This window comes from Artibeus jamaicensis, unplaced genomic scaffold (assembly GCF_021234435.1).
Source record: "Artibeus jamaicensis isolate MK-2021 breed Jamaican fruit bat unplaced genomic scaffold, CSHL_Jam_final scaffold_1964, whole genome shotgun sequence".
NCBI classification, from domain to species: Eukaryota; Metazoa; Chordata; class Mammalia; order Chiroptera; family Phyllostomidae; genus Artibeus; species Artibeus jamaicensis.
In genome coordinates, this window is record NW_026522030.1 from 54,295,964 (window position 1) to 54,319,317 (window position 23,354).

General features: G+C 42.8%; 1 protein-coding gene across 1 annotated transcript in view; it reads left to right on the plus strand.

Moving 5' to 3' along the window:
* Nucleotides 1–335: 335 nt before the first annotated feature.
* Nucleotides 336–23,354, plus strand: part of SH3GL2 (SH3 domain containing GRB2 like 2, endophilin A1) — a 203,260-nt gene continuing 180,241 nt past the window's right edge. Inside the window, exon 1 of the mRNA XM_053656124.1 lies at nucleotides 336–771. Coding sequence (XP_053512099.1) covers nucleotides 727–771 — 45 coding nt within the window. The 5' untranslated portion in view covers nucleotides 336–726. The remainder of the gene's footprint in view (nucleotides 772–23,354) is intronic.

Sequence of the window (23,354 nt, forward strand, 5' to 3'; positions counted from 1 at the left end):
GTATTTACTTGGCTGACTATGGACTTAAAAAATTTTTTTTTGGTTCTTTTTAAGTCATTAACTTGCATCAGACCAAAATAGATAATTAATAATAAAGGGCTGGTGTTTTTTCCTAACGTTATGTAGGTTGAAGGAATATTGAAACCAGGGCAGAGAAACATTTTCTGTGCCCAGCCAAGCGGGGGCAAGGCAGAGAAGGAGCAATAAATTATTTATTGCCCCAGATAGAACGCCACTCCTTCTCAGGCTGCCGAGAGGCCGGACTCAAAGGGCAAGCAGCCTCGCTGCGGCGACCTGGAAGCCCAGCAAGTCACCTGAGTCGTGTCCGGTGCCTGCGCTATTAAGCTGCAGGGAGCGGTCCGCAGGCCGCGGGGTCTCCACGTCCCCGGGGCGGGAGGCCGCCCTGGGCCCTCTGCCCCGCAGCCGGCCGCTGGCGCCGGGAGCGGGTCTGCGAGCGGCGGGCGGGAGCCCAGGTAGCTCGGCAGCAGCACCTGTCGCCTGCCCGCGCCGGGCGGGGCGGGGCGGGGCTTCCCGCGTCCCCTTTAAGAGGCCGCATCACCCGGGCCTGACGTCAGGGTGTCTCTCCGTCCGCAGGAGCCCGCGTCCCGCGCCGCCCGCGCCCACAGCCCCGGCGGCCCCGCAAGCGCGCCGCCCGGCTCGGCCTTCCAGCTTCGCTCCCCCGCCGCCCCCTTCCCTGGCCCGCGGCCGCCCGCGTCCTCCTGCACCATGTCGGTGGCCGGGCTGAAGAAGCAGTTCCACAAAGCCACTCAGGTGAGGCGCGCGGCAGGTGCGCGCCGGGCGGTCCGGGCGGCGAGGGGCGCGCTCGGAGCCTGCCGTTGGCCGTGAGCGGGGCGACCCCGGCCCGCGCCGCCCGCCGCGGCATCTCCGGACTGGGAGCCCGCCCTCGGGTCTCCACCCCGGGCTCCGGGCGGCGCTCTGGGCGCCAGTGGGTGCCCGGTGTCCCTCTTCGCCGCCCCGCGCCCGCCCCCGCGCCGCCCAGTGCGGGAGCGCCGGGGAGGGGACCGCGGCTGCTGGGTCGCGGAGGCTCGCAGGTGCCCGGGCAGCGCGGGGGAGATTATGTAAAGTCGCCTCTTTCCCTTGTGACCTTGCGGTGTCGGTGCACCCGGCTATCCCGGGATGTGCTGGCACGAACGTGGCCGCACTGAGCGTGGCTGCGGGGGTGTCGCGGTCTGTGCTCCCCCGGAGTCTCTGAATCACTCCTTCCTCGGGCACCCGCAGACTCAGGGGTTGGAGGATGGGGCGTCTTTCTGGAAAGCTCATGCATTAACTTTTCCTTGGGGAACTTGCTCCTCAAACTCCTTTGAGGCCAGGGCTTGATCAGAAGTCAGCATGTCTTTAAAAATTCCCCAATAGTGTCGCAGCCTTAACATAACCAAATCATCATATATTTAACATTTTATTTTTACTGAGCCTTTTACATCTCGGATGTGGCTGTCTTTCTCTCCGAGGTTAGTAAGCTGTGATAATAAAACTTACTTAGACTTTAATAGTTTAAATCTCAGTGGGCTTGGTTGAAAGATTTTATGTAGGGAAAAATAAGTGAATACTTAAAATGTGACCTACATCTTATATAATAACTATGAGTACCATTTTTTAAAATCCTTCTGAAACAGTTCTAGTTTAAGGGATCTTCAGCTAAGGGCTTTGCTGATTTCTTTAAATAGTTCTCATAATTGAGTCTTAAATATTTCTTCATAGATTAGCCTTAATTAATAATGCACTTTCTGATAATTCCTGGGAAGTAATGAGGTTTTTTTCCCAGGCTCTACAGTTAAAGCTCTGTTAAAAACCACATCTGAGAAAGATGAGGGTGTGTTTTTCAGAGCCTCAGTTAACTCAGGTTGACAAATGCAGGATGAAACCGTCTCTCGTGTGTGCCCACGTGCCAGCTGTCACAGCACGTTTGCCTTCCTAGACCTGGTTATTCTGGTCAGTTTGGGAGATCAAAGAAACTAAGACCACTTTAGTAAAAATGCGCTTCAGTCTAATCCATTTTACTCTGCAAATTGGATCCCTCTGAGACCTCTCTGCCAGAAGTGTTTGTAAATATAAGTGTACTGTTGGTGTAATTTGGAAGGCGTGTCATAACTGAACTTCACATTCCTTCAGATTTACAGAACTAGCATTTGTGCTGCTGGCAAGTTCTCAGGCAGGTCTTCTTTGATGTCACGAACCTGTTTATTTCAGGTGCTTATCACTTCTCTAAAGCAGACCTCAGCACCAAATTTACCAACATCACATCCGTTTCCTTCTGTTGATTCTGAGGACTTCCTTTGCCAGCCTCGGTGCCCTAGAAGGCCATTAGGAACCATGGCTTCTGAGTGGGGAAGGCTAAAGCTTGGCCCCCTCCTCTGTTGTCTGTGACCTTGAGCATTATTTAACTTCTGAATCTGTAGTTGCTAAAATGCAGGTAATATCCACTTCTCAGAATTGATGCGAACGTAAATGAGCTTGCAGAACGCACCCACAAAGTGTTCAATAACTGCCATTAACATTAAGGATCATTTTATTAGGATAAAATACTGTCCCTTATATTGGTCATAATGAGCATGAGAAAATTATAGAAGCTGGAATTTTTAGCTTCTCTACCTTAACAAAAATAAACAGAAATCTCAGTTTCAGCTATCCTGAAGTTAGTTACATGTAGCGCTGAATGTTCTGAGTACAAACCTCAAATTGTAATATGAAAGAAGTCCTGAGATCCTTGGAGGAAGTCTGCTATGATACAGTTAGTATTTATCACACCGAATCCAGATGCAGAATCACGGCATCATTTACTTCTTTTTACTGAACAGCCTTTTATTTTGTGAAGCAACACACGATCTCTTATCCATTGCTTAAGGTAGCACAATCTTAGACAGCTGAAGGCAAATGTTATTCTTCCTGGGCATGTGTATGTATTTTGAAGGGTGTGTAAAGCCAGCACTAATGTTTGCACACCCAGAGATAGGGGAAATAGCCATAGTACCCATTTCCCCCACACAGCTCATGAACCTGGTCTTATCTACAGAGGAAGCTTTAGGCCTAAAATTATTTCCCTTTTAAAATGTGTGCTAGATTAGGTGGCCTCTGTTTCTAAGTGGCAGATCCCTTTTCAGGCAAATGTTTCTCCTGTTTACGAAACTGAGTTATTGCCTAAGTGAGGAAGGGATGATACTGGTATGAATAAAGCAATATACCTTTAGTGTTTGCCCATTGATTTGATATCTCTGATTATCAAATCAGATGATAATCTGTTACAACTGTTTATCACAACTATCATTGTGATAAATGTGTCACAGTTATTCTCTTGGTTTAGAATTGACTCTTTCTGCCTAGCTGCTGACAGTGATTTTCAATATCTCAGCTATTTGGCCGTGAGAAATTTTGCCAAATAAATTTTACTGGACTGGAAGAGTATATTAAAATAGCAAAAATTGATCATCTGTTTCCATTAATAAACTTAATTACTTTATTGCTCATAAAGATGTGATTTACCTAGAAAGGTGCAAGAAAACAAAGTTTATTGTACTCACAGATGCTGGAGAGACAGAGTCACTTAACACTGAGAGGGGCCGCATGGGAGGAGGGCCAAGGGAGCAAGCTCAGCCAAGCGGGTGGGGAGCCAAGAGTGAGTACGAAGACCCCGGCAAGTGCCTTTGTTGGAGATGGGGGGGGGGTGGCGGAGTACACAGGAGAAGGTGAAGGGGATTTCCTTGGTGCATTTGAATGTTATTTGTTCATGGTCAGGGGCAGGGAGAGAGGGGATGGGTCAGCCTTATCACACTGGTGTATTTGGCCACCTGGGTGGGTGCCTCACAGCTTGTGTGGGGCATTTTAAGGCAGCAGAAGACAAATTATGCAGTTTTACAATTCTACAGTGCAACTTTTCTCAGTTTGGGAGCTTAGATTTTTCTTTATTTCCCTAATCATTTCCAAGCCTGAGTCCTCCGGCAGTGTATTCGGTCTGTAATGGGTCAGAAAGACTGAAACCAGTACTCAGCTGCACCTGTTGAAACGCCGTGACTGCGAGTCCCTGCCTGTGTTTGCAGACTACCAGCAAAGCGTGTTTGGGTGATGCTCACGTCAGCTAGGTCTGACGCTTCAGGGACAACTTTACTATTTCTGAAGGTTTTACATGTAGTGCAACTTCTAAATTCAGAGAATGATATTCTAGAATACGGATGGTTTGGGCAATCCAATTCCTTTAAAAACTTAGAGCGCTTCTTACCTGTTTTCTTCTCATCAGTTCCATTTTTCAGTGACCACAATGAAAGTTCTTTTTTAGGTCTACTTTTCAACTAGTTCGTTTGGTTGTGTTAATATGAACTTGGAAAGAAGGCCTAATGCTTTGGCTTAACCAAAATGTCTTAATGGATCTGTGTTGCTCAAAGCCTGTCTCATTCTTATTTCCTATCTGCTTCAGGGATCCAGGATGATTAGAGGTGCACACATGATCTGAGGGTTGCCAGAGGGAATGGGTATATTGGAACAAAGGGGATGGGGGATTTTCATGGGCCCGGCCTGGAAGAGGACTGTGGGAGGCGGGATGTCACAACCCTCAGTGACCCTTCCTCATGTGTATCCCTCTCTTTGTTGAGTGTTGATCAGCCTGTCACTATGAAAAGGTGTCATTCCCAAGATTGTTCTACTTTCTATAGCAAAAGGGAAAATTTTATGGTTGGGCTTACTCTAAATATGTGAATGCCTTAAAAGCAGAGCATTTTCTCTGGCTGTACTAGAAGGGCATGTCAAAGAGACTGGAGGGACTGGACCTGCTGTGGCTGTGTAAGATGTAGGGTCCATATGGGAAGGAATGCACTCAGCCTCTAGGGGCAGAGAATAGCTCTTGGATGACAGCCAGCTAGGATTCTGCCAGCTGGATTCTGCCAACAAGCTGAATGGAAAGGAATTCTCCCCCAGCCTGCAGCCAGGAGCCCACTGTAGCTCACACCTTGATTTTTGCCTTGTGAGATTCTGAACAGAGAACCCAGTCAAGCTGTCCCCGACTTCTGACTTATCAAACTGTGAGCTAAAAATGGTAATTGTTTCAAACCACTAAATTAGTGATAATCTGTAATGTGACAACAGAAAACTAATAAGGGGAACAATCACTTCTGTTTGTGTTCAGTTGACTGGAACTGGTAACAGAGCGGCCCTAAGTACAACAGAAGAAGGGAGGAGGCTGACAACTGCAGTCTAGTATTGTACCCAGGAGGTAGAAGTGGGTGTTGGTAAGAAGCTGGAAGCCTTTGCCATCCCTGTGTCTGTAATACATTCGTTTATATGTATGCTTATGGGTGTGTATGTGTGTATACCCACATCAATCCAACATAAATACCTGTGTATGAATTTTAAGTCTACTTTCCTGAGTCGATCTTTTCTTATTACATAAGAGTCGATGTTCCATGTGTATTTTTATAAAAATACATTTTACATTTTACTGTTTTTCTCCACAATATCTAGATTTTTTTGATATTTAGATATTTTTCTCTGGTGAAACACTTTTTTTTGTTCCTGATCAATTTGAAGCAGTGATGTCATTTAACTACTTTCTGCACAGCCTCTTAACTTTTAACTTGGTAGACTGGTAGTGCAGTGAGAACTTCATTAACCTTGGAAAATAGACAGTAGAACTATGAAGTGCTTCTTGAGTTACTCGTCTCTAGCAAGGCATCAGGGGTTTTACTGGTGAGAGCGGAGTGGCTAACTCTTCGTGCTGTATCTGTGTCTGTGCTTGTGGAAGGCCAGCGTCAGCATGGACACAGTGCAGTGCCCTTACCTAGTGTGGGCACATTGGACAGCTACCCGGTAATGCGAAGTTGTTTGTGAGGATTGTAGGTGAATGTAGCACACGTTGTGGTGTGTGTTTGTGATGTTAACTCTGTGGTCTTTGACGTGATTCATGGATCCAAAGTGCTGAATGGTTTTCTGGGTGCACCAGGGGAACAGTGCCAGACGTATGGGAAAGGATGAGCTCTGGCACCAAGATGTCCTGTAAGGACTTGTCAGTTGAGCAGTGTGGCTGGGAAGAAAATAGGCAGATGTGATTCTGTATCTGAGTAATGAAGTAACCCAGACAGAGTCCTGCAGGCATTGAGTACAGAGTGGATACAACTTTCACCCTGCTCATTCCTGGCATTTACTGCTCACTGAAGTGACTCTGATGTGCTTCTTCATGTGGAATAAATGCTGTGAGTGGTAGCTTGCTGGACATATTTATATTGTTCATGAAAGTGCTTAGGTGGCTACTTCTGGCCAAGAGGGACCTGTAGATCTAAGCCTTTTGCTGTAACTCTGCTCCGTAATGTTTGCAGACTGACTGAAGGAAGTCCTTCCTGGAGATGTTCCTCATCAAGACCATTATCAAGATTTTACTTGTGAGAGTTAATGTTCTGTTTTCTGGAGATTCTATTCTGTGTCTGTGTTCAACCCTGTACTTGAGTTTTGTCTCCTGTTATGCTTTTTAATGAAGTTTAACAAACATGAAATTGTTCTCCATTTTCCATTCAGCTCTTTTGTGCTCATCTCATCCACTACTCTCTTTGCAGCTTTGGTTCCTTCGAAGCTCACAGGTCCAGAATCTTTATTTTCCCACACTTTTTGGTCATTACTTCACCTTGAACCCCATCCTAGGTTTTTCTTTTTTTAATGGAGATAACATGTAGTGCTTATCATTGATCTCATGTCTAAATTCCTGACACAGAAAACTTCCTTTTCCTGGCGCCGAGAGAAGATGGGGCAGATCTTTGTTTCAAAATTTAAATTGTCCAGCAAGCATTTTTAATCACTAAAATACATTTATTTGATGTTAAATTAGCTCTTTCTACTACTTTTTAATGTCTCAGGATCTATACATTTAAGGCATTTTGATCCATTTTTTGCTGTAACCCATTTATATGAAAGCATGAGTCTGAACCAGAAAGATTATCATAAAATCTCTTTATCAGTGCATTTGTCTAAATTTGATGACTCACTCTACCTTTATTAGTCGATGAATTGTGCTGATGTCATGTGGTATGTATCGGCTTGCCTTTCATCAGATCTGAATTCTTGGTGTCTGGTGTTACTGTCTGCTGGCTGCTGCCATGAATGATTCCAGTGAACTTAGACCGTCAGCTCTAGATTCTTCCCATGTGGTTGTGGTGGGATGATTTGACTGTTCCCCAGATTTGTCAGCTTTATCTTCATGACTTTTGGCATCTGTATTCATGGGTAGACTACTGATTTGATTTTAATTGAAAAGTGGATTTTTTCACTTTCATAAATGGAAAACCACTATCACATAGCACCGGGGTACAGGGAATTACCATGCATAAAGGCATTGAGTCCTAGATACCCTTGGTGGAGTAATGCTGTGAGCTTGAAGTTTATTCTGCTTTTGTTAAAACAGGATTAACAAATGTTAGACAAGCAGTAGCTATCCTAATGATAGAGTGAGACTTTTTCCTTCATTAGATCAGAACCGTTGAATGAAGAATAAAGCAACTGTTATTTCTCACTGAGAATACAATTCTGCACCAACTGATTGTTCAAAACGTGCCTGTCTCACCGTTTAATTATATAAATGGTCAACCATTTTCTAACCATCAAGGAATTTTCTGCTCGGGACAAGGGGATTGGATTACGTGTAATAGAAGGGGCCATACACTGATTCATCTGTTCTGTGCTTAATGTCTGGAGAAGAAGCAGAGATGTACTTCAAGAGAAGCTTTCATCATTTTGAAGATGGTGAAAGATGATCCACTAGCAGTTCATATAGAACATGATCAACAGGGTCTTGGGAGAAGAAGCTCAGGTATTTCAGATGTCCTGCTAGTTTCTCATTCTGAGGACTCATGAGACGCCACACAAGTCACGCTCACTTGATATGAACACCCCCTTTCTCTGCAAAATCCTAAGTTTCAAAGCTGAGGGAACATGGTCTTTTGCATGAGTTTAAGTCCTGACATTTTATGCATCGGGTTTTGTTCCTCTCGGATTCATATCTAAGTGTATCTACAGTTACCTTTCTAAATAACAAACCTCATGCTGCTCCTCTGCTTGAAACTCTTCAGTGGCTCCTCCTTGCTCCCAGCATAAAGCCCTTATATATATACCCCCTAAAGGAGTTGGGGGCATGACCTGCCCCTGTTTACAGATCTGGTCTCGTCTCTCACAGCTCTTCCTGTGTGTGACTATCTTCCACGTCTGCACTGATTGTCTTTTACATCTTCCCTCTGTATCACACAGCCGTCCCTTCTTCCGAGCCTGTGCAGCATGCTGTTCTCTTTGTGGAAATTCCCCTTCTCTCTCTTGTGCTTGATACTCGAGTAATCCTTACATCGCTTTCTTTGAGGTCTCATCTTGATGATTTCTTAAGGCAGTTTAACCTTCCCTTACAAGGTGGAGGGCAAATGCCCTTTCATGTGCAGTGAAAACTGCCCAGAGTGTTTCTTGTGAATGTGGTGTTTGGCCCACAGCACTGCAAGCATCAGTTTCCTTGTTGGCATCCCCCCCGGGTGGGTGTAAAGGAAGGGGTCTGTTGTGTTCTTCATTGTGTCCTTAATGCCTGTCCCGTGGCGGGCATCTGGTAGGTGTTTGTTGGATGAATACATCCTCTGTGTTTCTCTGTCTGTAGAGTTATCTTGTGTATATTTTTTATTTGTTTATTTCTGCTTACAAATACATTGGATATTTTTAAAACTTAATTTAGAAGTTAAAACAAAAATTGTAAATCTGCAAATTTAAAATAGTCTTTCATAATTGTAAAAATGGCTACATGGCTAGGAACTATTTTAACCCATTAACTACCCATAATGACTGTGTAAGGGCACTCTTTCCTCTGTTTTACAGAGGAGGGCACTGAAGCACAGAGGGGTTAAGTAAGTAGCCCAGGGTTATATAGCTTCAGGGGCAGAGCCAGGATTTTAATTTAGACCATCTGTTTCAGAGCTGGTAAGTGCCAGAAATTCTCAACTGTGAGTTCTATTCCAGCCTTTAATGTCAAACCAAGAAATACCTTAAAGCATGCAGTAATCAATGAGATAAAGATGAACACCTTAATAGAAAAACTAGAAAAGAATCTGGAAAGGCAATATATGAAAGAACTCCAAGTGGCCAGGAGACAAATAACACACATCATGGAACTCAGACGGCAATGTACGACATTTTTCACTGTTCAGATGAGCACAGATGGAAGGATGAGAACTTGCTGAGTTAGCAGGGGTGTGGGAAGATGGTTCTCATTTGATGGAGGGCCTGTAAGCTGTGGGACACTCCTGGAGATCAGCAATGATGTTTTCGGGAGTCCATCCAAAAAAATAAATATATAAGCATGCAAAACTTGTGCACACAGTTGTCCACTTCAGTAGGTATTGTAGTGAAAAACCAGAAACAACCTAAAGTTCAGACCGATAGGGGAGGAAATTATGGTGTGTCTAGTAGGGGGTCCAACCCGTGGCCCACAGCTGCCCAGGGCAGCTGTGAATATGGCCCAACCCAGAATCGTGAACTTACTTAAAACCCTTTTTTTGCTCATCAGTTTTTATTAGTGTTTGTGTATTTAAAGTGTGGCCCAAGACAGCTCTTCTTCTTTCAGGGTGGCCCAGAGATGCCGAAAGGTTGGACAGCTGTGCATAAGCCATTCTATCCAGACGGCAGTATTTGTTTGGGTAGGCAAATGTTCATTGATTACTGCTAAGTAAAAAAAAAAAAAGCAGGCCACAAAACAGATGTGCCATAGGCCTAATATTCGGAAAAAAGAGCTGTCATAGTAATTAAAATACACTGAGAATTTATGTGCCAGGCATTGTGCTGTATTGCGATAAAATTATTTTTTTAATTAACATTTAAACAGTGATTTTTCCCTGACCAGTAACGTTATGGATGAGGAATTTGTTTCTACATTTTCTTTCTTGTGGTTTGTGATTTTATATGTGTGTGTGCATGTATACATATGTACATGTATACATATGTATACATGCACACACACAAATGAATTTTCTTTCCACTCCATCATCTATACTTCTCATTCCCATCTCCACATTCCTTAGGTTATACTGAAAACAAGGAATAGAAGAGTATTTCAAGCCATCACTGGGTTTGGGAACAAGCTTAGTTTGCCATATTAGGCATTTAGCTTCAGACTATTTAGAACACCTGCCTCACCCTCCATGGAACCCCAAACTGAACTGTTGCTTGGGTTTCTTCTGAACAATACATTGCTGCTTTTCTTGGTTCTCTCCTTAGATGCATCGTAGATAAGGGTAGATGCATCATAAAAATGCTACTAATGATTTTTGCTGGTGTTTCTTTTAAAGTAAGATCCACCCCTTCCCCCCCCCCTCAGATCCCTAGTCTTATTCTTAGGATTCTTTATTTTGTATAAAGAGAAGGAGGATGGCTAGGATAGGTATGGCGTGGAAGAGCACTTCTGCAAGACGTTCTTGGTAATTTGGTGCTGAGTATGCAGCTTCATTCTTAATCCTCATACAGGAAGTCTCCTGGGTGCCTGTCAGCGCTTCAGTTTTCCCCAGAGGTTTGGAGGCAGTGCCACCCCAGCAAAGGACAGTGAGTGAGGTGGAGGTACCCTGAGAAGCCAGGGGACAATCCCGGTGGTCCCCTTTGAACATGAATGCAGAGGACTGTCAATGGCCTTGGGTAGGCTTCTATTTTGAGGACAGAAATGCAAAATTTAGGAAGCCATGGGTGGAAAAATAATACCCCCTGCTGTGTGTCCCAAACAAAATAGAACAAAGCAGAGGAAGCACTGCCATGAGACATGGCCTCAGGAATGTGGTGGGCAGGCCACTGTCAGCTTCCTCACAGAGGGGACGCGTCTGGTGGGCTTGACCGGAGCACTGAGGCCGCTGCCGCTGCCTGGGTACAAGTGTGCCTTTACGGATGGCTTGGCTTTCTCTGGGGCCTGGTGCTCTTTAATGGCTTCAGTGACAAGTGCTTCAAGCTCTGAGACAAAGAAATAGGCCGTGGAGTGATTTTCTGGAGTAAAGCTTGTTTTCTCAGCCTCTGCAGAATCTCCTCAAATTTCTGGAGCCAACATTAACTTACACGTTGAGAAACAGAGTGGAGGTTCTGCCTCAAGAAATTCAGAGTAATAACCTTGTGGCTGTTGAGTTACAAGTGTGGCTGTGCCAAGGCCTTTAACCGTTATATTTTGTGCTCTTGATTTAATATCATTTATATGTACAATATATTTAATACACAGGAGATGTCTTCATGTAATAATTAATATCTCTCATATGAGTGACATGCTCAGAACTGAGGCTGCTGGAACTGGGAAAGCCATTGTTCATGCTGCCTGTCACCTACCAGACCCAATAAGCAGAGACAGGGATTGAATCTTTATGGCCGGTGATCTGAGAAGATGGTAGGTTTGTACCCTAACCGTCTTCAATTCCATTTTAAACTGACCCTTTTTGCGAGGAAGAGAAAAGTGTAAGTAAGGGGTTTAGAATTCAGGGAAAAGGCTAATTAGATAGAAAGCTGCAGCATTCTGGGTGGTGGTCTTCATCTGTGTCCTGGGCGTGTGTGGTCATCTCACCCGGGAGCACAATGGCTCAGATACCATCCTGACTGCCTGCAGCCCTCCTGAGGCACAAAGGTGGGACTGCTTATGGTCTCCTGGAGTCGGGGTGGGTCATACCTTCAGTTCCTGCAACAATAGCTTTTACATGCTTTGATTATTAAGCTTATTAGCTATTACCTAAACTAAAATTTTTCCAACATCTGAGTCCTCCATCACTCCTATGTGGGGAATAGACTTTATTTCAGTTATTCTCCCATTTTGACTTTTCAGGTGCTCTGATTATAATGACTTCTTTTTACATTGTACAGTCTCACATTTTGTGTCAAAGTTACTAGTCAGGTAGAATTCTCTTTTCAGATGCCAAATCTATCCCCGTGAAATACTGACTCTTGTCACCATGTCAGTTTTTGAAATGCCATAGAAGTTCCCGAGTCAGCCCACTGTTCAGCAGCTGCCGCACCCCATCTCATCCGACCCGGGACCCCGTCTGAGGTGCATTACCTCCGTGACCTCACCTCTGTGACTTCCTGACTTCCTGGTGTCCCCCCTCTCCCTGCTCAGGTCACATTTTGCGCAGGGTGATCTTTTCAAGACCTGAATATGTCCTTGCTACTTCTGGTGCCAAAGACCAAAATCCTAAACAGTGAGCCGCAAGGGCCTGCGTGATCTGACCCTTGCCTCTCCACCCTGATTTAGTGTGAGTTTACTCTTACGCTAGACTGGTCATGCATCTCTCTTACAATCAGCAGACTCCGTGCTAAGTTCCGGATGTAGAGGAGTGAGTAAAATACTCCCTGCCCTCACCGAACTGGCGGTATAGTGTAGGAGACAGACCAGTAATCATGCAAAGATGTGATTAGACATGGTTTCAAGGGCAGCAGAGGAGTAGTAGGGCGTGTGACGTGGAGGTCAGACCTGCCGTTGCGTTGTGGAGAGAGACTGCTGTATGGAGAAAGGTTGAGGTTGTTTATCAGGTGTAGCCAGGGGAATTCTTACCAGCGAAGATAATCCCAGACGTGAGATAGGTACTGTTATTTGCATGTAAAGAAGAACAGATGATGGTTTCACAGACACTTGCTTACTTTAATTAATAAAGGATAGCCTGGAGAATAAAGAACTACTTCTCGTGTTTTACTGAAGCTAAGATCTTGGAATATCTCCTGGAAAAGTTGCTGTTGAGTGGATAAGATTGTACGATATGGTTTACATCATTATCTTTCTTATCAAAGACCACACATCTGACTTTTCAGAAGTGGGTGGACTTGGAGTCTCACTCTGAGAATGTGAGTTTAAACTGAGAAGTCGAAGGTGAGATAAACCAGCCCTTTGTGAAGTGGACGGCACACAGGAGTGCCCCCAGAACAGGCAGAAGTCCGTGCCTGGTTTGACTGAGCACCCTCCCGTCATCCTGGGGGCACTTCACCCCTACTCACATGTTAGCCGTGGATTGGTGTTGTGTCTTGGAAGCACCTGCTCTAATCTGCTGGATTGGATGAGTTTCCCCTTAATTCACCTACTGTGGTTTGTCATTGTGCATTAATTTTGTGGCCATTTGATGAAATATGTCTGTCTCCACTATTGTTCTCTAAATTCCTAAAGCCCGAAATCAAGTCTCTTTGCTTTCTTTTGGTGTTGATAATAAGGGTAAGTAACATATATACACTGCTTACCATTTAGCTTAACCCCACAAAAACCATATATGGCAGGTACCATTAATCTCATTTTACTGATGAGGAAACTAAGGCACTGAGAGGATCGGGGCTTTATCCAAAGTAACACAGCCAGCCATTTGCTAACTGTAGAGGCACAACGTGACTCTGGCAATCCATCCTTTGGATACTGGAATAGACTTTAAATTGATCACTTAATAATTCATTTATTCAGTCAACGGAGTAGAAGAGAAAGTCCAGAAATAAGTAGTACAAATACATTATGGTAATTTGGTATATGATAAAGGCTGCATTTCATACCAGTGAAGAAAAGAATGGAATATTTAGTAAATCATGTCTGGATAGCTATCTGTTAATTTGGAAAAAATAAAACCGGATCCTTTTATCACATCTTCTACTAAAGTAAATTCTAGGTGGCTGGAAAATACGAAGGTTAAATAGTGCAAAAGAATAAAGAAAAACATGGCTTCTCTTGCGCCGCAGAAATATTGTACTTTCCAAACATGATCAGTAAGTTTTAGAGACTGCAGGAGACAGGGTTTTTGCTACATAAAAATGAAGAACTTCTGAGTAGCAAATGCATCCCAGATATCTAAATTACTAATGGGATTGAGCTATGCAGCATGCAGCTAAAAAACAAAATGGACACAACCCAGTTTTGGCAAGAGCGTGGACCTGAGGGCTGCTCTCCTGTTCCTCCTCTCAGGGAGCCAGTTGGGCAGCACATCGATGTGATCATTTCTGTCTGATCAAGGCACTTCCTAAATTTGATCACAAGTAGGGCAGGAAGATTGGAGACGTGAGCAAAAAGACCTGTGTTCAAAATCCATCGCTGTATCAATGGAAGTGAAATATGGTACAATCATGCGGTGGAGTTCTAAAAAGGAAGGTAGTCATCTGTCCACATGGACACCTTTCCTCGATATACTTGGGGTGGAGAGCAGATTTTAACAAGGCAAGTAAAGCATGAAACTTCATGTAAAATTGTGGGCATGGCCTGTACCTAAATGTGTGGCTGTGTGGCAGTTTGAAACAAGGTACACAATGTTAAATTATCTGCAAATGTGGGCTTTTGAAAGTTTTCCTTTTCTTACTTATATTTTTATTGTTATTCTATTACAGTTGTCCCCACTTTTCCCCTGCTCTGCCCAGCCCGCTGCCCTCTCCCACAGTCAGTCTGCACACCACTGTCAGTGGGTCATTCATACATGCTCTTTGACTAGAGTCCCTTCCTCTTCTTTCCACTATGATCCCCTTCTCTCTCCCCCTCTGGCCACTGTCAGTCTGTTCCATGTTTCCATGCCTGTGGTTCTATTTTGCTCATTCGTTTGTTTTGTTCATTAGATTCCTCTTATACATGAAATCATATGGTATTTATCTTTCACCAACTGGCTTACTTTACTGTGTATTATATTCTCCAGTTCCATTCATGCTGTTGTAAAAGGTAGAAGTTCTTTTTTTTCTTTCTCCTGTGTAGTATTCCATTGTGTAAATGTACCACAGTTTTCTGATCCATTCATCTTCTGATGGGCACTTAGGTTGCTTCCAACACTTGTCTTTTGTAAATAGAGCTGCTATGAACATAGGGGTGCATAAGTTCTTTTGGATTGGTGTTTCATGCTTCTTAGGGTATATTCCCAGCAGTGGAATCACTGAGTCAAAAGGCAGTTCCATTTTTAGTTTTCTGAGGAAATTCCATACTGTTTTCCACAGTGGCTGCACCAGTCTGCATTCCCACCAGCAGTGCACTGGGGTTCCTTTTTCTCCACAACCTGGTCAGCAATGTTGTTTGTTGCTTTATTAATGATAGCCATTCTGACAGGTATGATGTGATATCTCATTGTGGTTTTAATTTGCATCTCTCCCTTGGCTAGTGATGTTGAGTACCTTTTCATATGTCTGTGGGGCATCTATGTGTCCTCTTTGGAGAAGTGTCCATTCAGGTCCTTTGCCCATTTTTTTAATTGGATTGTTTGCCTTCCTGATTTTGGGTCATATGAGTTCTTTGTATATTTTGGAGGTTAAACCCTTATCTGATGTATCATTGGCAAATATATTTTCCCATATGGTTGGTTCCCTTTTTGTTTTGATGATGGTTTCTTTAGCTGTGCAGAAGTTTTTGGTCTGATGTAGTCCCATTTGTTTCTTTATTTTTTTTTATTTCCCTTGCCCTAGGAGATATATCACCAAAAATATTACTACGTGGTATCTGAAATTTTACCGCCTTTGTTTTTACTAGGACTTTTGTGGTATCAGAACTTACATTTAAGTCTTTTATCCATTTTAAGTTTATTCTGGTGTATGGTATAATTGTTTATTCTGGTGTATTGGTGCTCTAGTTTCTTTTCTTTTCTTTCTTTTTTTTTTTGCATGTATCAGTCCAGTTCTCCCAACACCATTTATCAAAGGGGCCATTTTTACTCCATGGCATACTTGTGATCCTTTGTCAGGTATTAATTGACCATAGAGACATGGGTTTATTTCTGGGCTCTGTATTCTATTCTATTGATCTATGTGTTTGTTCTTATGCCAGTACCAGACTGTTTTGATTACAGTGTCCTTGTAGTATAGTTTTACATCAGGTATTGTGAGCCCTCCAACTTTAATTTCTGTAGATTGCTGAGGCTATTAGAGGTCTTTTTTGGTCCCATGTGAATTTTTGGAGTGTTTGTTCTAGATTAGTGAAATATGCCATTGGTCTTTTACTAGGGATTGAATTGAATTTATATAGATTGCTTTGGGTAGTGTGGATATTTTAATGATATTAATTCTTCCAATCCACTAACAGGGTATATACTTCCACTTATTTGTAACTTCCTTAATTTCCTTCTTCATTGTTCTCTAGTTTTCTGAGTATAGGTCTTTTACCTCCTTGGTTAAGTTTATTTGTAGGTACTTTCTTTTTCTTTTTAAAGATTTTATTTATTTATCTTTATAGGGGAAGGGAAGCAGAGAGGGAGAGAAATATCAATGTGCGGTTGTCTCTTGTGTGTCCCCTGTTGGGAACTGGCCTGCAACCTAGGCATGTGCCCTGACTGGGAATCGAACCGTGGTTGCTTGATTCCCAGGCCCGCACTCAATCCACTGAGCTACACCAGCCAGGGCGGTACTTTATTTTTCTTGTTGCTTTAGTAAATGGGATTTTCCCCTAGTTTCTGTTTCTGGTATTTCGTTGTTGGTTGACAAAAATGCCATTGTTTTCTGAATATTGACTTTGTATCCTGCTGCTTTGCCAAATTTATTTATTAGGTAGAGTAGTTTTTTTGTAGAGCCTATAGGGTTTTCTATGTACACTATCATGTCATATGTAAATAATGTCAGTTTTACTTCCTCTTTTCTAATTTGGATGCCTTTTATTTCTTTTTCTTGTTTGATTGCTGTGGCTAGGACTTATACAGTACTACGTTGAATGAGAGAGGTGAAAGCGGACATCCTTGTCTTGGTCCTGATCTTGGTGGGAAAGTTTTAGTGTTTGCCCATTGAGTATGATGCTGGCTATAGGTTTCTCATATATGGCCTTTAGTATGTTGAGGTATGTACCCTCTATTCCCACTGTGCTGGATGTCCCATTATTTATAAGTGGGTGCTGGATTTTATCAAATGCTTCTTTAGCATCTATTGGTATGATCATGTGGTTTTTGTTCTTTATTTGTTTTATGTGCTGTATTAGGTTTGTTGGTTTGTGTATATTATACCATCCTTGTACCCTTGGGGTGAATCCCACTTGATTATGGTGTATGATCTTTTTAATGTGTTGTTCGATCTGGATTACCAATATTTTGTTGAGGATTTTAGCATCTATGTTCATCAGAGATACTGGCCTATAATTTTCTTTCTTTGTTGTGTCTTTACCTGGTTTTGGAATGAGGATAATACTGGCCTCTTAAAAAGAATTTGGGTATCTTCCTTCATCTTGAATTTGTTTGTAATAGTGTGAGAAGATAAGAGTTAGTTCTTTAAATATTCGGTAACTTTTGCCTGTGAAGTTATCTGGTCCAGGGCTTTTGTGGCCTGGGAGTTTTTTCATTACTGCTCCAATTTTGCTAGTTGTTAATGGTCCACCCAGGCTTTTCTGTTTCTTCTTGATTCCATTTTGGAAGATTGTATGTGTCTAGCAATTTATTCATTTTGCCCAGGTTATCTGACTTCTTGGCATGTAGTTGTTCATAATAATTTCTTATAATCCTTTGTATGTCTGTGGTATCAGTTATTAAACTTCTTTTTTTGTTTCTCATTGTATTTATTTGGGTCCTCTTTCTTTCTTGATGAGTTTGCTTAAACGTTTGTCAATTTTGTTTATCTTTTCAAGAAAAAGGATCCACTGATCCTTTGAATAGTTTTCTAGTCTTTATGTCATTTAATTCTGCTCTCATCTTGATTCTTTTTCTTACATTTTCAAAGATCTTGTTTCTTTAAAAAAATGAAATGAGCACATACTTTTTGAATATAGAAAACTGTCCAGGAAATGACAGTAATAAGGAAAAATTGTGTATTTTTATCTTTTCAAACCTGAACAGTTTTCTAGTTCATAAATTAAAAATTAAGGTACTACTTAAAATCTTATAATGCTTATTTCAGGCTCCTATAAATGCCACTCCCACTTTTGGCCTCCCCAGCCCCAGAATTAGGAGTGTTTGAAACATTCTGGGGACCGAGCAGAAGTCAAACACAAGGAAGTGGGGTTCAGAAGCATTTTCATTAAAACTGCATGAATCCTGGAGTTTATTCTACAGCACAAAACCTTCCTGTGAGAACCAGAGCCATTTCTCATTGAAACACAGCTTTTTAAGCATCACTGTTCTTAAATTCTTATGTTTTTAATCAAACAACCTATATTCTTTGCCTTAAAAGACAGGGTAAGACAAAGGAGGAAAAACACCACCACCCCCAAGTTGTCAAAGACGGGAGTGTAAGGTTGAAGGGAGAATTTCAAATGAACCACCTACACACACCTCCCTTAGAAACCGCACAGCTGGTTCAGAATCTGATCTTTTTCAGATCTTCAGAGCAGAGTTTAATAAAACATTAATTATGTAGCAGCCCTCCACACACTGTAAACAGGGGTGATCCAGCTGCATAATTTTGCTAATGATATATCCATGAGATATATCTTCTATCTTACCATGAGATATCTTTGTTCTTTACTTACTAGGCTTATGCTGAACTGTAAGCAACAATAGATAATCAACACTCCATGTGATTCGATAAATCTGTGACACTGTTTTGGATATGGTAGGGATGGACTTTAAAGGTTGACTTTAATCCACAATGTGGATAAGATGGGGGATCGTTGGAAGACAGAGTTGAGGGAAGAATGGGAGAAATTGTCTATGTAGGTGAAAAATGCTATGAGAATGGAGACTCCAGGTTTTAGGGGATGGAGATTGTAATATATTTTTGGAGCCGCCGTAGGTAATGGATCACTATTCATTTTTTTCTGCAATTTTTTCATGATCTCTGTGATATCCATTGTGACTTCTTTTTCTTAATCGTGTGTCAATCTGTATTTTGAACCATTGCCCACAGGCACCACCCAAGCTTTTCCTTGGTGCCTCATGTGGGTTGTCATTTCTCCAGTCTTACAGCACCTCTCGACCTTGTCGCCGAATAGCTCAGGTCCTGTTGGGTGTGGGTGGGCCAGTCAGGCAGAGGTTTGTTTCTTTTGGGTTGTTGAAACCCAGGTTGTCTTAAGTGATACTGTATGTATTCTTTAATCTGAACCAATCTGTGACCAAAGGCTATTTAAGAAAGTAGGTGAAAGGTGGAAAAAAATAAACACAGGGCTTAATATTTAGAGGATATTTTTAGATTCAAAAGCAGCTCACCACTTTCCATGAAATAGCTGGGTGTAATTATTGGTTCATGTTTCCACTTTTGGTGGTTTTCCTTTAAAGAATGAAGTGCTGGTTTTCACTGTGTGTGCGTATTTGGTTCTCCAGGTTTATGGGAGTGTGGTTATTTTGTCTAATGGCTATATGGGTAGTATTTCCTTTTATCTCTTATAAGGTATCATTTTTAGCCATTATAGAAATCCTTTTTCTATATGACCTTCATGAGAAGTTGAACTTATGTATTAAAATAAACCATGACAGTAATTAAATTTAAAATTATTTTAGAATTATAGGAGGAAGCCATTGAATGGAAAATGACAGTGTTATTTTTTAGATTCCTTGAATGCTTAAGTAGAGCCAGAAATAAGTTTTTTAGATCGTTTTGAGTGGTGCAGTTTATTTGGTGACTTGTTGAATCCTCTTCCTGCCCCCTGTCCTGAACTTGGGATATATGGTCATTGGGGGAGAGAGTCTCATTGTGGGAAAGTCTTCATCTGCCTGTAGTGGTTTTGATTCTGTGTACTTGAACAACAATTAAATTTTAAAAAAGTGGAACAACAACAAAAAACTAAATAATTCACAGTATTAATAATGGGACATAGCATCATGCTAATGAATATAAGAATGTTATATATGTATATTTATATGGTGACAACTCCTTTTTTTAAACCATTGAAACATAAAATGGAAATTATTCACATGTGGAAAAAAATAGTTCTTACGTAGTTCTATGTCTAGTATTTATACTTCCCAGGCTGTGTCTCTTACCTTTTGAAAACCAAATTGGCATTATTTACACAGAGTGCTAAAAATGAAGACCTCTGTTTATTGGATGGTATGACTTAAAAGAGGAAAAGACAGCAGAATGGCAATCATACATCCTTGACGTTCTCTGGACTCAAGGCAGGATACTCTTGGCACCCTTCCTTAGGATCAGGATAGCTAGAGACAGAAGCGATCTTAATTCATGGGACCATGGCTTGAAGTGGGGCTGCTGGGCTCTAATTTTTTAAGTCACCTGCGATAACATTTGCATCTGTTCTCAGTGCAAGCAAAGTGGGTCTGTGCTGCCTCTCTCCTGCTCTGAGGCTTGGTGTTTTCCATCCTGCTTCAACCCGCTTGGTTCTAAATAGCAGCCTGGCTGTCCTGTCTCCCACAAGATGCTGCATCACATGCATAGTCATTTCTTTTTCTTCGGTTTATTTATCTCAACAACCTAGTCAATGGAGTGCCAGTTCGATTGCTGTTATCCGAATTTTTTATTTACTTAGGGAGTCTGTGGTAGGTCACAGTTGAAATCAATTTTATGACTAGGTTGTAAGGAAGCATAAAGAATACTTTCTCTGATTTGGAACATTTTGACCAGAACATTTTTTGTGACTTTAGCTTCTCTCTTTTCAAGTGTTCTGTGGCGTATTCTGCTATAGAGGCCATCAGCCACCTTATCCTTCTCCCTCGCCTGTGTAGCATCCACCAACGCGAGCAACAAATGGTCGGAAACTTTCAGGAGTTTAAGATGGAACTTTATTGGCCAAAGTTTTACCTGCGCAGCGGTGAACTCTCGAGGTGTCCGGAGACACGGTGCCCAGAAAGGGCTGCAAATGAGAGTTGAGCCTGGCGCTTACATAAGCCTAGGGTTTTTATTGGGGTGAGCAAGCAAGCAAATACAGAAGCAGAAGTAGCTGTTAGCAATTGGCTATCTCAAGAGAACACACATGGCTATGTTCTCTGCTTGCAACAATGGATACTTTTCTGCAAAGACAAGGTCATGCACAAGGCGGTTATCTTGTTCAGCGCTCTTTGTACTTTCTGTACTTTGTATCTTTCTTGCTGAGACAGCCTGGAGCCTGCCTCGGGTTCCTCTTGGCTACTTTTATCTAATTCTGAGCCTAACACTTGCAGGGGATTGACAGGCCTGATGACTCACAAATGGTGCATCTTGCCTTCCAGATGAGACTTGAACCCTCACAGAGGGAGTGCCAAGGTCCCATGCAGGCCAGGCAGGGAAATCAATAAATGTATTGATTTGCAAGGAAGGATTATAAGCAATGGTAACAAGACCGTTGACTGTCATATTTTCCTCTTTCTTCCATTTTTCTGGTGGGGTGGGGTGGGGTGGGGAGGGGTGGGAATGGAGTAGGGACATGTGGGAAACACCTGAACCAGAATGAAAAATTTCTTGTAGGAATAACCTAGGATTTCTATTGGTTTGAACTAACTGTGGGGTCATTGAAAGAAATCCTGCAGCTATTCTAGAAATTGATGTGCTATCAAGAAAACTCCACCATGAATTCCCTATAACGTGCATTCAGCTTTGCCTCATCATGGCGCGTTTTGGAAGAGAGTTTTCCTCAGGTTGCACGTGTTTGTTTTCTGCAGTGATAGGCAAAGAGCCATGTCAGCGATGGGAGTCTGGGCTCTGTGACCGAGCAGTGCTGTGTGTGACTCGGATTCCCACGAATGGTACAGAGCATCCGGGCCTGTGCTTACAGAGCTTGGCCCAGTTCAGGAAGGGCAAAGAGTTCGGATTTGTTTGTGAGAAGTCTCCTGATACGACAAAAAAAATTGAACATAAATTGAATCCATTTTGCCTCATCAAAAACCCAGATTTACCTGTATACCCATGTTCATAGCAGTGTTAACCACAATAGCCAAAAGGTGGAAGCAAACTAAGTGTCCATGGCAAATGAGTGGATAAACAAGTGTAGTGTATCCACAGAGTGGAATATTATTCAGCCTTAAAAAGGAAGGAATTTCTATCACATTCTGTAACGATGAACCTTGAGGAAATTACACTAAGTGAAATAAGCCAGTCACAAAAAGGTGAACACTATGCTCCCACATAAATGAGGCACCTAGAGGAGTTACATTAGTGGAGACAAAGTAGAATGGTGGTTGCCAGCGACTGGGGGTGGGGAGTTAGCGTTTAATGGTTGGGAGTTTCAGTTGGGACAGATGAAAAGTGCTCTAGAGATAAACGGTAATCATGGTTGTACAGCAATATAAATATACTTAATGCCACTGAACTGTACACTGAAATGTGTACAGTGTGGTAGATTTTCTGTTATGCATACTTTATTACAATTTTTTTTTAAAAAGCATGTGTGAATTGCTCTGATTTTTCTCTGGTCGCAGTGCAGTGTGGCTCTCCTGGTTCCATGATTGGTGCTGGAGATGAAACAGTGAGCAAAGCTATTGGCTGGAAGGGACCTTAGTCAGTACTGCTCTGACTCTCATTCATAGGTGAGAAACCCGAGTCTCAAGTGAGGCGATTTCCCCTGTTCATGGGCGGGCGTGGTCCTCCAGTCCTCTCGCTCACCCAGTTTTCCTCGGAGGCAGCCGCCCGGAGATTATTAAGTGGAGGGCTGCGCCTCATAGTACCCGGGCTGTACTCTGACTCTGCTACTTTACCCAGGGTCGCATAGATGGTTAGATTCTCTAGACTCGTTTCCAAATCCATAAATGGGAATCCTGTCAGTATCTCATGAAGTTGTGAGGATTAATTGAGCTGCTTCATATCAGGCACTTAGCATGGTGTTTTGGTACCCAGGAACAAGTGAATGTTCACCATTCATCATCATCCTTGTCGCTGTTCCCAGCTTCTGTTGCAAGGAGGCTTCGGAGACAGGTTTGGGGATTGGGACTCAGTGGTAACCGCTCGTTAGCTCCCTCTCCCTGTAAACCAGGGTGTGGCATCGGGTGGATAGATTGCTTGTCTCGGTGCAGTGGTTGTGAAGGAAGGAGTACAGGATGGAGCACTTGGTTCATGGTGACAAGCTCAGTCGGTTTTAGTGGTTGAGGGGCTGTCGCCGCAGGCAGAAGGCCTCACATCTACAAAGTCCTGGTCTTCAAGAGCAGTGCTGAGAGCAGTCACGCTCAACTCTGATTTTGGGCTGAGGGTGGGGGCGTATTCTCACGAGCTTACTTCCCACAGTCTCCTGAGGAAGGGGCTGCTGACTCTTCCATGTCCCCAGAAGTTGGTCAGCCTGCAGGAGGAGCTTGGCTTAGTGTGAGGCAGGAGCAACAGTATTATTAGTGTATCTCACAAGAACTTTTGTTTCTGACCCCAGATGATGAAACATCTGCCCATTACTGACTCATCGTCTGCCCTAAAATTTACACACTTGACTACAATTCACTAATGCTTTTTCCCCCCCAACTAGTCTAATCCAGTGCTTCTTAGCCATCATTGCTGGGTTAGCAGTACTTGGGTGAGCTTTAAAAAGAAAGTGCTCAGGCCAATTAAACTGGAAGTTTCCCAGGTGATACCACACGCAGCCAGTGCTGAGACCCGTGAGCCCTTCCTGTGCTTGAACTCCATCCACT